The sequence below is a fragment of the Dicentrarchus labrax genome, unplaced genomic scaffold, assembly GCF_905237075.1.
Source record: "Dicentrarchus labrax unplaced genomic scaffold, dlabrax2021, whole genome shotgun sequence".
NCBI classification, from domain to species: domain Eukaryota; kingdom Metazoa; phylum Chordata; class Actinopteri; family Moronidae; genus Dicentrarchus; species Dicentrarchus labrax.
In genome coordinates this window covers 16,528,806-16,546,051 of record NW_026136703.1, presented here as the reverse complement: position 1 = coordinate 16,546,051, position 17,246 = coordinate 16,528,806, and the positions used below count along the sequence as shown (strand labels likewise).

At 41.5% G+C, this 17,246-nt stretch overlaps 1 protein-coding gene across 1 annotated transcript in view; it reads right to left on the bottom strand.

Annotated features, from left to right (window-relative positions):
* Window positions 1-17,246, bottom strand: part of dph6 (diphthamine biosynthesis 6) — a 56,900-nt gene that overhangs the window by 20,699 nt on the left and 18,955 nt on the right. The window contains exons 6-12 of the mRNA XM_051387302.1: window positions 11,954-12,015; window positions 11,388-11,482; window positions 11,206-11,299; window positions 9,062-9,212; window positions 8,523-8,648; window positions 6,825-6,954; window positions 6,512-6,686 (exon numbers count right to left, since the gene is read on the bottom strand). Of these exons, the coding sequence (XP_051243262.1) occupies window positions 6,512-6,686; window positions 6,825-6,954; window positions 8,523-8,648; window positions 9,062-9,212; window positions 11,206-11,299; window positions 11,388-11,482; window positions 11,954-12,015 (833 nt within the window). The remainder of the gene's footprint in view (window positions 1-6,511; window positions 6,687-6,824; window positions 6,955-8,522; window positions 8,649-9,061; window positions 9,213-11,205; window positions 11,300-11,387; window positions 11,483-11,953; window positions 12,016-17,246) is intronic.

Sequence of the window (17,246 nt, the reverse complement as noted above, 5' to 3'; positions counted from 1 at the left end):
CTGAGTTTACCATTTATCAAATAAAATCATATTCATACATCACAACTGATTACATTCATCTAGATTCCATTAAATGTTTTAATATATTGGATTCATATACTGCAGCCACAAAATAATTACATAATGCTCTTTACACAGAAAGCAGTCAAGTAATTTGCAAATCTGCAAAGGTGAAAGACTTGTATTATTAGGATGCTGATCATTCACTACTAGAGACACCAGAGGTCTGTGTCTCTTGAGGCTTCCAGGGTGATTAAGAATGGTAAAGTGGTACCTATACGTACACGTACACATACACATATGATACATATATATATATTTACAGTCTATGCATATCTAGTGTATGTGTATCTCCACATCATTTAGTATGTAAAAGAGGAATGGGGACAATGGCTGTGGCTATCCTGTGCCTGCTTCCCATGGCTTGTTGACATGAACCAAGGCAGTCAGGCACCAATAATACATGAAGAGCTGTTCAAAGGCAATTAGGATCAGTTGTCAGGGCCGGGCCCATTAATGAGTGGGAGTGTGGCAAGGGCCGGGGCAGAGGCACAGCGCCGGCGTACGTGGCCGCCTGAGAGTCGATGCACTGTGACAGATCCAGTCCTTCCCCTGTCCTCGCCTGGTACAAGCTGATACCAGCCTGTCCCCACGTGGTGCTGCAGCAGCAACAGCAGCAGCGGAATAATGTAGCAAAGAACGCACTGACTCCTGAAAATGACCACTGCCATGGCTGGTCAGCCTCTACACAGTCACAGCAGGAGAGAAAGGGGGGACGTAGGGCACGTGGGTTGGGGTTGGGAGGAACATAATTACCTCCTCTGCCGTCAACCACTTCCCATAAAACTGCCCCCTCATCAGATTAAAAACAGATTAAAAAGGTGGTTCGATTTGACCTTTGACATACACGTGTACACATTTAGAGGCACAAGTAATCAACCCACATCCAAGAACAGAGCTATGACTGTGTCAATGCAGATATACATCTTGGGATGTGCCGCTGTACTAGAGGAGGGGGAAGGAAGTCCCCATTTGTGCATGCAAGACAGTGCTAAAGAGTATGCATACATGTTGTGGGTATAGAGACCTGCACCAAATGTTTAGGTACTGATGGTTTAAGATAATGTGTGTACGCTCAATTGCCCATTTTGTTTGCCTTTGCATACATCTTTATTTGCATGTCACTAAATGCAATTTGAACGCTGTATACCTGCCCTGTCATTCTAGAGTGTGTTACAGTGAGTCACCCGTGACTCATTTTAATGACCGAACCAGTTTACCTTGTCATACAGCCAGGGCCTATCACAAAGAGCACACAGGTGTATATGCGTGTCTGTGTGTGTCTTTGTAAGACCTGGCCTCGGGGCATACAGCTCGACATGCCATTGCAGTAAGGTCTTACTGGGTTTGATCAGTGTGTTTTGTGTGTGTCCAGTTCAAGTGAAGACAGTTGACCCCAGTGTTTGGGTAGGATGAGAAAAGCCTACAGAGACAGACTCGGGTGATGTACAGAGACAGGAACTGAATCGATGCTCGCTAGGGGAAAGGCTGTGAGGTGAAGCCCGACTGTCAGTCAAGACCTTTCTGACTCTCTCCAGACAAAAGGTTCAGCTCATTGCACATAACTCAGGCATTCAAGAGAGAAAACAGCAAGCCCATTCTACTTGTGCCTTCAGTGAAATGAAAAGAAAAAACAAATCTATGTTAACATCCTCCGCTGCAAAGAGGGGCAAGTAACTACATGTACTGAAGAACGCTGTAGTTTTGAGTAGCCTTCAATCACACAATTGCTCAAACCGCTGAGCCTTCAAGACCTCATTTTTCATCGACTCAATTACTCGACAACTGTTCCCCTCCTGGCCCCACCCCTGCCTCTCTGCCTCATCTCCCCTCCTCCTTGGTCAAAAGTGATCATTTGTTCTTTTATTAAAGTTGATAACATCCCTTGCATTGTCTGAGTGTGCATGCCAGAGAGCCGCCCCTACTGTTCTAGCCTCCAGCACTTCGTATTATTGGTGCATTATTTCACGCATGCCCTCCTCTTTTATCAAGCGCTTTTGAAGTAATGTTAATAGACTAGAAAATTGAGACATTTATGAAGTATGGGCTGTGTTTATGAAAAAATCCATAAAGTATGACAGGGGAGAGGTGAGATAAAAGCAAGGTTTTAATAGATTATGGCAAACAGGGGAGAGGCGTCAGATGCTGACAGGCACCTCCTCCGAGATCCCTCATATTTTATGGGATTAATTTTGTTATATTAGAAATGAAGTTAAATGTCCTAATTAATCTGTTCGTGCTGCATGAATACCTCCCCGAACGCAGATGCACGCACACACACTGTTTTTTGGCTAATTACTCTTCTGTGGTAATTGAGGTAGATGTATTCTCTAGATGTAGGCTAAGGAAGTTTGAGGTGGGGGTATGTTTGATGTAATGGTGTGTGTGTGTGTGTGTGTGTGTGTGTGTGTGTGTGTGTGTGTGTGTGGAAGGGGGTGGGGGGGGGTGCTGAATTGTGCATGTTGGCTCTTTTACAGTAGTGAAACATTCTGGGTGAGAACAACAAACCATAAAACTAAAGCACTTAGCTTAATTTCTGCTATTCATCACTAAAATCTTTGCTTTCTCACTCACCACACTAGCTCATATTTAGCTGTCAACCCTTTGATTGTTCACCATGAAGCAATAAAGCAGGGCTGCTATCTTCAGAAACTAATCATGTACTATTTGTTCTTCTGCTACATTTCTAATGGAAAACACAGTGACATATCTTGATGTATCTTTTAATACACAGATGGAGAATGATACGTTAAAACATATATTTTATGGGGTGCTCTCATGACCCAGTAGTCTCAGATGCATACCACGTAACCACAAACCACTCTATGTTCACTTTAGTTTGGAGATCTTGTCACATTTAATTTCAATCTCATGTTTCCTATCAGTCTGTACTGTCAATTATCTTAAAGTGTCCTTAAAGCAATCTAATATATAAAACATACTCTATATACTATGTTGTTGGCTGAAATAAACAAAATCCCCTTCTTTCTATGCTGTAGTTTTAGTCTACATGGGTGGCCCAGCCTAACTATGACTCAGTCTAACCTCTGAACTTTTCATCAAGAGGGTCAGACAAAGTTTAACTCATTGTTTTTAGACATTGAGACTCCTGTAAGAAGATTATTCAAATTCTACCATCCTCCGCAGTACACTCCTCCCTTTGATGCTAATTGGCAACGTCAGATCCACTTCCCTCCTGATGCCTCACAGTCCACTTTGACAATTTTCAAAATCCAATGCAAATCCTATCGCAGGCTTGTGCAAGACGGTCTTCCACAATATTGACTGTCACTCACAATTAGGGGAATGAAGCAAGGGGTTAGTGTTCACCAGCAACCTGAGGCTAGTGCAGTCAGCTCCCAAAACACACCCCGCAGAATCTGATCAGTGAGTATAATTTCCTAGCAAATATCCCAGGGGTGAGCCACTTACCTTAACAGGAAAGAGGAGATGTTTAACAGCCATTCAACTGATAGACTTTCTATTCAGACCTGGTTTGGCTTTTGTGTTTGCCTCTGTAAATATGGCTCCAAAGGGATTGTGATGGAACAGGCAGCATTAATCTAAATAGATGTGGAAAAAATCCTGCAGTTTGAGACTCCTGTTGTTAACTCTGACTTTAGTGAATGATAGGTCAATTTTTTCCATCTGGCAACTCATAAGCGTAATCGTCTGTTATTAGTACAAATGGATTTCTGTGTAAAAATGTGGAACATTGCTGGCTTAAGAAAGAGACCCGTGCTCTTTTTTCCTGCTATTATGTTAATGCAATAGAATTGTTTAAAAGCTCCTCCTAAGAAAGAACTGACAGAAAATGCAGTAATAACTTTGATTTCTTTTAAAAGCATGCCATTACTAAGCTTTTGTTGTAATGAGAGAATTTGTTTTGATATTTTGCAGCAAAAACTGGATGTCTGAGAGCATCGTTTGTTTTTAATGAATTGATTGATATAAAAGAGTGACATTTCTTATATCTTAATTAGATTATGCAAATTGTGCTAAAACAAATTGCATTAGATCTCTGATAAAAAAAAGACAGCAAAACAAAACAATTAGTGGCAAGAACTTTGATACCACCGCGCTCACAAAAGATTATTACACTGCAAGTAATACATATTATGGGGAATTCAACCTGTAAACATATGTCAATCACGTACGGAACAAAAGGAAACAATGTAAAAACAAAGCGTAAATTTAAAAAATCACTGCTTTTCTCTTCATAGCTTGCGGCTTTTACCTAAACTACCGTCATATCATACATTAACATACAATACACCAAGAGGCCCCCAGCTTTGACATCATAAAGGTTAACTAATTCTTTAAATCAAGACAGATCTGAATCTGTCAGCTTGCCAGGCCAAGTCGACATTCAGTCAGCTTGCTGTTCCCGAGAGCTGACGCTGAGAGACATGACAAGCCAGGCAGATAGATGAAGAGATGGATGGAGTTTGAAGGTCCAGCATCCATCACATGCCAATCCCTAATGCCGTTCCTCTATACCTCCACCAGTACCACCCTTCGCTGTGGAGACCAGCTGTAATCAAATCCTGCAGGGCCAGAGTTCTGCCATGTTCTGTCAGTAGCCATGTGCTGTCTCTCAAACCACTGGACACTTGTCAAAAGAATACACTGGTCCCAATAGAGCTGGACATGGGTCAGTTTATAGTCCTATTTGACTACAGCACATTCAAATGGTTAGCATCACTACGCTTTGTCAAAAGCTACAGTCATTTGCTTTCTATTACTTTCATTAAGCCATTGCCCCTTCAAAAACACCTCTGCTGCACAAAACTGATTACATTCTCTGGACATAATTAAGATCACAGATTCATCCTTTAATCATTTAAAGTTCACCTCCCTCCCCCCTTCCAACCCCCTTGTATAGCTGGATCCTTCTTTTAATTAGTAATTCTTTTCAACAGTATATGTGTAGGGCTCCAGGTTATTCGGTCTTAGGCAGCAGCTTTTCTGTCTCTGTTGTTGCCAGAGCCCTGTCGCCATGGTGTCACACAGCAACAGTCACCAAGGAAAATTGTCATTAAGATGGAGTCAACGTAGTAGTGGTGAGAGGAGGGGTGGCACCGCATGCTTGCTCACAGCAAGGGGGTAATTGTATCAATATGTAAAAATCTTTAGCTGTACTGAAGAGTTGTTAATACATTTTTGATCAAATTAAGTCATTGTAGCGTGGAGGAGGAGCAGACACATGGAGAGACGACGCAGGGGTCGTGTGAAGCGCAGTGCACAGCTCTGAACAAGCAAACTCCTCTCATTGTTTTCTCAAATTGCTTTGGATATGAATGATCATTAGAGGAATGAGAGATTAGATGGTTTTTCCAAAGGCAATAGCACATGCCCACAGCTGACTTCAATTTCATGTCTCAATGAGACTCCATTGAGGAAATCAAACACTGTTGGCATGTTAAAAGCAAACCTGACTCTGTAGGTTACATCTCAGGAATCCAAGCTGCACAAGATCCTCTGAGCTTCAGTGACACACTGGTGAGATATGCCGTCAAGCTCTAAACGAATGGCTAATCCACACATGTTCTCACTCATAGACGGATTTGGCTGCAGGATCAAGGACAGTGTGGAGGAGATGGACACTATCCTTGTTGACAGTACCTTGACAAGTGTAATCCCATATAATACACACTGGGTAAACAAAACACCAAGCCAACCGTGCAACCACGGCCCACACTTCCTCTGCTCTGCCTTTGAATTTGACATTCTTTTTGGGTTTGAAACAATATGAAAGAAGTTTGATCCGTAGCTTTACAAACAAGTGCAAAAATGGATACACACTGCCCACTACAATAGGGATACATATTTACATGTATACATAAAAGTAGTAATGAGAACAAACTATCACACAAAGCAATAATCACAATCATCTGCACACATGCATCTATACATAAACAGAGACAACAGAGAGGCACTCAAAGTAATCACGTAATTTGAGACACTTCAATTGCTTTGTAAGAGTCAAGCACAAAAAAGAATCATATGAATCACCGGCAAGATTCATCATTCATCAGATGAATCCTTGGTATTCTTCCATTAATCCATGACTTACTGTCCTCAAGTGATACTTTGCCAACACTGACACAAAAGAAAATAACATTCCTTGTTTTTGGCTTGGCCCCTAACATGGGGATCAAGGGATTCAGTGGTTTTCATTATCATTTGCAATCAGTAGTCAAATAAGTTATGTGAAGAACAAGGTCGAAATGAACAGAAAATGATGACTAAAAATAATAAATAAACTGAAAAAATGTAAATGAGACGACAGCCTGTAAAGCAAACAGTAATGCTGAAATGATTATCTGAATAATTGATTAGTCTATCAACAGAACGACATACTTACCTTTGTGGCCACCACAAAACTTAAACTGCCAACACTCTTACCCACAACCAGCAACACCCTCTGTTATGGACATTAGAGTCTTACCCTGAGGGCCTGGCTGTAGGGCCCGATGTTTGCTGGGGCCCAGTGGGACAGGCTCTGGACATGCAGGGCTTCCCTCTGGTGGAAGCAACCTTCCTCAAGGGGCTCGGTCCAGTCATGGAGCAGGCAGTCCATCTGCAGCAGCTGACCGGCAGGTAGAGGAGCCTGGACACACACCCTGCAAGGAAAAGTGGGGAAACATAGAATGAATGCTACGTTGATAACTCAAATTGAGAATAAATGCTAAATGCTATAGAGTTTAAACCATGTAAAGATTCCTGAGAAGAAAAACAACAGGTATGTGTGTTTGCTTTACCTGGCTGGAGGGTTCATGCCAAAGTGTTTCTTATAGACTGTGTTGAGTGGAACAAAGTCTTCCATGCACTTCACATACAGGTGGACGAGGATAATGTCCTTCATCTTCCAGCCTCTGCTGTCCAACTCACCTGAACACATGAAACACATTATACTGTAAATCACTGTCATGTAGCATATCGTAAACTTTAGTAACCTGACCTTGCTCCATCTTGGCTAAGCCAACTTATGCATATTTGGTAACTGCTGTAGTATATTACATATAACAAATCTGGCAGAGAAGCAGTACACTCCAAATAAAAAAGCAATATACACCAAATAAAATACAAATTTGCTGTGTTTACAAAGGCAAAATGGTATGTTTGTGACTAAAAGGAAATGCTGCATTTGGCGTCAGCATATTTTTGTAACTGATCACCAATTTCATGCAATTGGCTCTTTGAGATTCATGTTTTTGGTTTACCTCAGTACTCTTTTTCTTGTTTGTTTTCCTCCTTTTGAGGAGTTGTATCTGTTACCACTGCAACAGCCAGTGAACAAATACTCATGGAGTCTAAGTCAGTGTACAGGCATTTGCTTGTGTAAGTGTCAGCCTTACAGCTGTGCTTTACCTACCCTATAGTCAGCATGTTCAGTCGTTTTAATGCTATCACTGGTGTAGTCAAGAGGTGGGTAGTTCTGATGATTTTTTATGACACTGAAATCTATTGAAACTGCTTTAAAGTGGTAATGGTGTTTGTCCCCTTCTATAAAGAGCGGTTTTACACAGTATATGTGCACATCGTAGGCTTTGGATGCAAACGCAGGCACAAGGGCTCAAAGCAAAGCCTTTCTCCCTACAATCATTTGAAAGAGCTTCAAGTTTGTTTTTCCTTTGCCAACACTAGCGTCTCAGACTACTTCGCCCTCATACAAAGAGGTTGTTCATTAAATATTAACTTGTTTAATATTGTCTCTGCACTGTGAAGGCTGTTCAGCCGAGCACCACGATAAACATTAAATATGCTTTTCATCTTTCGCTCCTCTTTCTCCATCATAAAGAGAAAGAGAAAAAAAAAAGAGACTCAGATACACTGTAAAAGCGTGCACTTTCAAACTTCTGCAGGGCAAAAACGATAACCCACCCAACATGACTGCACTGTGCGTGTGTGTTTTAAAAGGGCTTGGTTAATTTGAAGTGCTTGTCCTTGTTTGGTGGCCAACTCACTACACCATTGTTGTGACGGACGGAGTCTCTGACACACAGGGTTTTGCCTGCTGGGTTGACAAGCACTTTTGAATAAGGAACGACTTTTCAAGCTCTGCCACACCTCCTCGTGTGTCTTTAGCAAACACAGCAAGGAGAAAGAAAGACACCCAAGGGACAAAGAAGTTTTCCCCATATGTTTCTCTCCATTGAATTTTTTGGGCTTCACAGAATCTGTTTTACTGAGCTGCTTAAATCACTCCTGGACATAGGAATTCTGTATTATCTTCCCTTGATCATATCAAAAGATAACATTGTTAAAGGTTAGTTTACTTGTGAGTGTCGTTCTGTGTGCCTTTTGCTTCAGTGATTTCCCAGAAGCAAAAAGGAATTTTCAAGTATACCCCTTGTGTTTTTCTTTAATATAAAGATATTTAAAAGCATGTCCACAAAATGTTCTTCGAGTGTTCGCTATCTTGCTCAGTACTTTGCCTACATCACACTTTCCCTTACTTTGCAGCTGTGTGAAAGCTGCCCATGTCTGGCCCTGGATCCCGGGTTCTTGGCTCTGAAGGCCGTTGATGCCAGACATCCACTGATAGCCTCTGGAGCTTCTTGGTGAGCAGGATGGAGGGAGATCTACAGTGAAGAGATACAGCAACATGAAGATGAAGAGCAGTAGCAGTACATACAAATGGTTGGTCCAAGGATTATAATTCTTGATTGAGACTTTTAGAACATACAAAATAAGCATGTCATTTATTTTTTTCTTTATTTATAACCAGGACATATGCTGTGTGAGAGGTAATTCATGCAGAGGTGGTTTATGTCAAAGGAAAAATTAATTCAGAGACTGTCACAATTCACTGCTGAAATGACAGCGCTTGTCAAACAATCATTCAGAAATACTAGCATCATGATGCTGGCCGCATGACACAGATTCAGGGAGCATACACAACACACAGATATCATCTGACACACACACACACACATAAATACACACTCAAGCATGCATGTCAGCATGTGCATGTTTCACCATAAATGAATCTCACCGTGGCCCTGCTGACAACTAAGGTCACAATTTGATGTAAATTCTTGCTGGTTGTCTTCAGCTTGATCAGCATATTCCACCTCCTCAGTCATCTTGTCAATGGCGCTCTGGCAAGGACAACTACCATGGGGCAAAGCTCTCGCCACCACATCCTGCAATAAAGCACCACAGGGAATACATCAGGCCAAACGCCCACCAAAGAGTGCTGAGCCTTTTGCAAAGACAGACAAAATGCTGTATAATTAGCCAGCCTTTTTCAAATACCCCACTAAGCGGGCTGTGTGTGTCAGTCTTTCATGACAAGGGCCCAGACACACATAACTTCAAGGTGAATGAATATGAAACAACATGCTAACATATTCGTGGTTCAGGGGAATGGGGAGTGGTGTTTTCTGATACTGTAGATTCAATCATGCTGGCTGTCAGTCAAAACTCATGACTGGATGGGTGAGACATGTTTTGGATTTCACCAGTATTTTTTTTTCTTTTGTTTGCTTATACTTTGCCTCTACACTCGGCTACTTTTTTAAATAACAAATCATTACCATTCTCTAAGGCATACATATTATCTGCCAAATCCTGCTGGGGTGTCACACATTTAAATACATATTTCATATTTCCTCAACGCCCCCCTCGCCCTGCCCAACACTCATTCACCCCCCTCATCTGCTGTCAACTGCATTTGGCCATATGATAATCAAATTAATTATACTTCAGCCCCTCTCTCCTGGCCAGCATGAAAAATAGCTTGACTAGCATTAACGGAGGGCAAATGATGGTGGTCCATCCCCACCCCCTGAGCTCGGTGCAGTTTCCTCTAGTGCTGGTGTCACCGCAGATCTGTCACCCTGACGAGAAGAGCTTCAGAAGGCTGAACCAGGGCAGGTTCTCCCCTGGTTGCCCCCCCGCTCCTCCCCTCCCCTTGCAGGCCCTGGATCTCCCTGCTCTTCCCCCAGCAACCTAGGGGGGGCTACAGGGGCTGTGGGAGCGTGTGGGCGTGTGTCTGTGTGTTCGTGTGATGGGGGTGGGAGTGTTGGTGTAGGGAGCGAAAAAATATATAGCTGTAGGGAGTGAGGCTGCAGGGTCACGGAGGTTGTGGGATGGGGGTATGTTTTCTGTCCATAACAGTCCCAGCCCCCACCCAACATGCAGACACACACACACACACACACACACACACACACACACACACACACACACACACACACACACACACACACACACACACACACACACACACGCAAGGCTACAAACACAGACACACACCCTCTTGCACAAAAAACAAACGCAAAATCAAATGTACACATTGTCGTGTGATGTGCAAAGAAACACACGTGCAAATAGCATGCTTTACCCTGAAGACATGTCGAGCTACAGGCGAGTAGCTTCCCGCGGTGTGACCCTTATACTCTTTACTCGCTGCAACAAATATAACGGCATGCAAGCAGCACTTCCTGTCGGCAGGGCCACTCATCAGCTAGTAGGTGTCTTATTAAACCAGACAATTTGAACCAGAGCAATTAAAAGTACACATAAAAAGAGGTCAGAGTCTCCATCACAGAAGCTTTGACAATAATGTAAGGATTATAGAATTGTTTGTTCTTGCAGAGAAAGTAAAATGTTTCGAAAGTGTCACCCTTCTTGTCTGCGAAATTCCTGTTCCCTTCTAATATACCAAAAGCCAGTTCTTATGCCTCCCTGCAACCCCCGCCCATGTCCGTTTAGCCAGCTACCTGAATGCAAAGCGCCTTAATGTGAGCAGACATGTTTATTAAGCTGGGCCTAGTTTCAGGCTGCAGTGAATATTGCAGACGTCAAAGTAGGCCATGTGGGGCTAGAGGAGAGAGAGCAAGGGATGAAGGGAGAGACCGAGAGCAAGAATGTGTGTGAGTGAGAGAGAGAGGGAGGCCCTCTGGAGGTCGATCTGAACCCTGCCCTGCAGTGCTGTGTTTTTCTTCTGCTCGACAAAGTTATCAGACACCAAAAGGTTTTGTTCTTGTATTTGTTTTGCCCTCAGAGTGGGTTTAAAGTAATCAGCCCCCAAAGAGACTCAAACTTTTGTTGTACGATGATTGATTCGGCATTGAACAGCATTGATCTTATTTGTAAAACAAGTTCATGGATTCCTTCAGGAGTTTGACTCACGCTGTCTTTGCTCTCGGTGTGTATCTCGGTGAAGCGCAGGTAGCCAACTGGAGCGAAGGCATCTGCTGAGTGGATCACTGTCTCTGTTGCATCACTGCACACCCACAAGTAAAAAAAAAAAAACTTTCATATACAGTAGCAGACAAAAAAAAAAGACAAAGAATTTATGTATTTTAACTCACATAACTATCTTCTTTTTGAAGAGGGGGCAATCAAGGGTGAAGGTTTCATATTCACCTCCTTCTCCACAAATATGAACTCCATACTTCTGGGAGAGCTAATCAGTGAAAATAAAACACCATATTAAAATGCTTTCAAACTCCTTTATATCATTTGAACACACTATTTACCTTATTTATAGACTAGATTTATTACACAATGCAACTTGAAATAATACTCTAAAAGTAAAAATTTAAAAATACTGTAAAAGTCTTACATTACTCCACGTTCAGTTTAGAAGTATATTATTTTGACAGCAATTTATAAGACAAATACCAAAAACAATGTTAACGTTGTGATAAAAAGAAGCAATTGTACAAGAATATGATTGGGATATTTTCTCATAATAAATAAATCACTGAAAGCAGAGCACTGAGAATACAATAATTCTAAAACTAAAAGTTAGGGTTACATTTTTTTTTTTATTTCACTCTAGTATTAAGTTGTTGATGATGTACATGTATAAATACATGGAAGTAATGCAGTCAAGAGAGTAAATGGGGTGGCAGAGAATCTACCAGTATGTGACCTGTTTCAGATAGGGCTCCATGTCAGCCAGAGGTTTCCCTAAGTGCTTCTCTGGATCCAGGCCTGGCACCCACGTGGGAAAGGCACACAGGGACATACGAACGGTCACACAGCAATACACAAAGAGAGAAATACACACACACAAACACCATTTCACACAGACACACGTATGGAAAGAGAGAGAGAGAGAGAGAGAGAGAGAGAGAGAGGTCTGATCAGGAACAGAAAACAGTGATTGAAGATGACAGGCAGGGAGGTTTACGGGCAGTCGCACAAACACACACGTAAACCTGCACCCTGGATCTATTTGTTTGACTTTGCAAGTAGTGTACACAGATCTCTCCGGGTAAGGGCAACAGTTTTCAATTGCTGGCCGCAGACCCCCCACGCCCCCTCGCCCGCCACCCCCTCATCTAGTTCCCTTTGAGAATATAAACTCTGGAAAGAGATCTTGTTTATTTGCCTTTTCCCTCCCCTTCCCCTGAAATGGTGCATGGAAGTGACTCACAGGCATGGGAGAGAAAAGAAGGAGGGGAAAGAAGGTTGGAGGAGAGCATTGTATGAAAACAAAGTGGTGGCGCACTCCTAAAATACAAGGCTACTGCACCCTCACTCCCCAGACAAAAACAAGTAAAAACAACCAAGCGAGCAGACTTCCTGCCCTTTTAATAAAATAATAAAGATATCCAAATCTAGACCATGGCGTCACACAAATGATCCATTTGGATCAGTCCTATTCGAGCATTATGTACATATTGGTAGGAATAAAAGGGTGCACTAAAAAACACTTTACTCAGCTTGTTAAGTGTTGAAAGGTTTTCTCCAATTTTGTCTTTCAGATGCGTGTTCCTGATGGCACCACGCTGAACTTACTCTCACCCTGTAAACAACTCCTTTCACAAATAAAGCAAAGGCAACATCTTCCTACTGTACATTTTTCCCTGTTCCGACAAAAGCCCTGAGTGCCAGGTGCGTTCTACAAAGAATAGAACAGTAAAACACAAACAGGACGTGAATGTAAAATGCGTAATTTTAGGAAATTTCAAACCACGTAGTTATGTGCTACTATGCCACTATGTTTAGTGTAAAATACCCGATTGTTATCTAAAAATATGAGGGCAAAGTCTCTGGAACCAAACAATTACATCTTAATGGTCACCGGAGAAGGCTTGCCTTATTCGCCAACATTTTCCATTTCTATTTTCTGTGGCTGCCTATTAATTGATTGACATAATCATTAACAAGTTGCTGATGACCTATACGGAGTGACGTGTAGTTGTGACAGTAGTGCCATTGCAAGAATTTTTTTTTTTTGCTGAATTGTCCCTAATCATTTCTCAGAAAGTCTAATATAGCTCCTCTATTTCGAGGCATCACGTGGTCCTGTTCATCGGCACGTTCATGTGTTTAATTAAAGGAACAAAGTTAATCGTAATGTGAGAATCTCTCCTCTCTCATGGCCTGACAACCTCAAAGGTTAACGTGTCAGCCGTGGGCCCCATGGGGAGCAATGGATGGGAGACAGGAGGAAAGGGAGAGGAGACGTGGCAGAGGGACGTCGCATCCCATCCCGGGTTCATCTTAATCCCAGCTGTGTCTCTCCTCCGGGCCCCGGTGGTCCAGCACTACGGGGGAGAGACTGAGGGGCCACAGCGGAGGGAGGGAGTGTGGAGGGAGAGAATGAGCAGGCCCTTATTCTCTTCCCAGGGGATCTGTGGTCTTAATTAGTGTGAGAATATCTAATCTCAACATCCTCTCATCTTAACCCTGCCACAAAGGTAATAAGGAGGAGAAAAAAAAAAAAGCATTAAAATTCAATCCCATTTAAATATCCTCTTTAATTAGTCATGCCTTTTAACAAATTTTAATAATTGGCTCCAAATTGCTGAGGGGATGCCGCCTTTTTTAATATGTTCATTAACTTCCCTGCTCTTAAATAATATATGATACATGATTTGATATTTACAAGGAGGGGAGAGGACGATGGAAATTTAGGAAGACAGGAGTGAATGATAAAATGATACAAAGATGGCATTAATGTGGAGGCATTTCTCCCAAGACCACTTAGCACTTGTTTGAGTGTTTTCTTAATTGATGTTCCTGACTGACTTAAGGTTACTGAAACCATTTGGAAATGAGGATAGGTGGACTGAGCTCGCACTTGTGCAATGCATGCTTTGAGAAGTCTTTGAGTAGCCACCGGTGTGAGCCTTCAGCGATCTAACACCACTCATTTACATGATCTTCACATCTCTGTCTCCTCTGAACCTGTTTTACAACTTGACCTAAACCCAATTACCTAACCTCATTATGCCACATTAAACCCAAATAAGCTCACTAGAAGCTGCCATTAGTCTGCCGCCAGAGACAGCAAGACCGCACTTTGGAGAGAGAGGAGCTTCCCTAAGAGAGACTGAGAGGAATGGCTCTCCTTTAAAAGGGCCTTTTACCTCGTATTATCCTATAAAACTCCAATTAAATTCAGTGAACTTTAAAACCAAGGAGTCCAGTAATGAGGGAGAGCATTTTTTAAAAACCTTGTTGACATTTAGTGGGCTGAAATTAGCAAAGAATAAAAAGTTTACCAGGAGGCCAAGAGCCATTTGGACAGTAAAGTTAGTTTTTTTATCGAGATATGAAAAAAACCCCAGTAAAAACTGATGTTAAAAACTTTTACACAGTACAGACACAATACAAGTTAACAATATAGCAGACAGACATCTTACAATAACAAGTAAAATCTGGAAAACCCTTTGATTCTGCTTTAGAAAAAACACTTCAAGTCACTTGTTGGACCGAAAGGCAAAGCTTTCAGATAAAAAACATATTCTCCTTCTGAACTCTACAGACAATGCTGCTCTCACTTCTACCCTTATAGAAGTCAATGGCAATTATTTCCAGAGCACATTTTTTCACTAATTCTTTTTAACGATCATGATTGGCCTTTTCCCACCTTGAAGACGTTGATTCATTTAAACCCACAGCAGTGAGTTACCTATTTAATTGAAACTGCTTGTGATTTTGCTTACTGAGCCTAATGCTAAATTAAAAGCCTGGGAGATTCTAGATACTGTCTGAGCTGAGCTGAGCGCTGTATCACAGACATCCGCAGGTTGTCTTAAGATCTGGCGTGCCAGCTGACAGCTCAGCTTTAATCCCTGCCTTCAGAGAGAAAAAGGCAGAGAAATTGGATTCATGATGTGTAACATTTTAGCCTTTAAATGGATGAAATGAGCATCTCCTCCCTAGCAAGTGAGCTGCATCAGCCTTTAAACAACGCTCTCAAAGACCCCCGCCAAAACAATAGCTGTTCACTATCACCTAATCTTCGCAAGAGAGAAAGGGAGAAAGAAATAGAGAACGGAAAAGAAGAAAGAAGGGGAGGGAGGCGGCACCGTACAAAGGATGATAAGATTAAGGTTATATGTGAAATTTGTCAGGCTCTTATCTGAAATTCAGAGTCTGTGAACAGAATAATAGGCAACATGAATTGTGTAGCAATCACATCAAGATGAAATCTTTTTCAGTCCAACAAATCAAAAAGTAGAAAGCGGGACTACTTACAACCATACAGTACTTAAACGGAAAAAACTAATCTTGTGTAAATGAATAACAAAAGAAAATTCTGTTTTAGGAAATTCACGTGAAGTTGCAGTGTGTCGCAAGTGGTTGAATATAAGGCTTAAGGACGTTTCAGCTCAACTTTGACCCTTTACTAACTGTTAAAAAACAACTGGAAAGAAAGGGTCACTGTCAGTGGCTAACAGGGCAGGCAGGTAAAACAGTTGTCTAACTACTGAACTTGACATTAACTGTGAGTTGGCATATTTTAAATAATCTATCGTTCATTTTCATACAAAAGCAAAAGGCAAGGGCGCCCGGCTAGCTCAGTGGGTAGAGCTGGCGACCCATGTACCGAGGCTGAGTCCTTGCAGCAGCGGCCCAGGGTTCGAATCCGACCTGCGGCCCTTTGCTGTGTGTCATCCCCTCTCTCTGTCCCCCTTTCCTGTCTGTCTATCTTCAGCTGTCTCTATCATAAAGGCAATAAAAAAAAAACCAAAAATACTTTTTAAGTGGTTTAAGGTGCTGAGCATGTAATTGCAACCTTGTTGCATGTCATCCTCTCCCCGTCACGCTATCCCCTCCTCTTCTGTCATCTCTCCACCATATGCCTAAAGCATGAAATGCCTTTTAAAAAAGACAGAAAAATCAGACAAAAAGAAAATATTTAAAACAATTAATAGATTTAGGGCTGATTTTGATTAGTGATTAAACTTAAAAGCTAAAATGACAGATATTCTCCTGTTGTCCATGCTCCTGTTTCTGTGAGGGCAGCCAGTCTTTTTGTTTATCTTATGTGATAATAAACTGAATATATTCAGGGGTTTTAATTGGCCAAAACAAGTCATTTGCAGATATCACCTTAGGATTTAGAAAATTGTGATAGTGAATGTCACTATTATAGACATTGTATAAAGCAAAAATTAGTTGCAGCTATATTTGACATGAGAATTTAATTCAGATTTGAATTTTTATTGTTTTTGAGTACGTTTTTGAACTGACTCAAGAGAAAACAACTTACAAACTAATGCCCTAAAATCAGAAACCATGAGTCTATCATTCACCGTACCTGCCTTACAGAGCTTTACTGTTGTACAGAAAATATGGATTGATTGACTGAAACGACTAAACGTTTATTTGTCCTGGGTTAGAGGACAGGACGTTTAATACCAGGAGCAAACTGCACTGTCTTTTTGCAGGGACTGCTCATATAGTGTCTGATAGTGTCTGAACCATGATCATCATCCTCCAATCTCCAAATATCTTCTGCAAGGTATTGCTTCTTTAAAAACATTTGTCATATCTATATGCCTTGGTGCTATAACTCAAACATTCTTTCATGTACCTTCGGTAATTGAAAAAACAGATTGCATTTTTCTTAGTTTCTTTAGATAACAGAAAAAAAGCAATTTAAACTGATTATTCATTGACTTCCACGTTGAAAAGAACTTCCAGTAAATGTTCTATAATATCTTTGAACATTAATTGTCCTTTAAGTATATATTAAATTATATTCAATGTCCTTAAGTGGGTGACGTGATCAGTGAAAGCAAATTTGTGACATAAATTCTCTTCTGTGTAGCGTAAAGGCTATGTTCGTGTGAAGGGTAAAAGATCATGCAGTGATAAAAGGTTTTCCTGCAGATAGACCTTGATTTCACACATGCCAATTATCTCTGGAGCTGAGGACCAATTAACTGCTGAACCTGTGCCCTCATACACACCTGCACTAA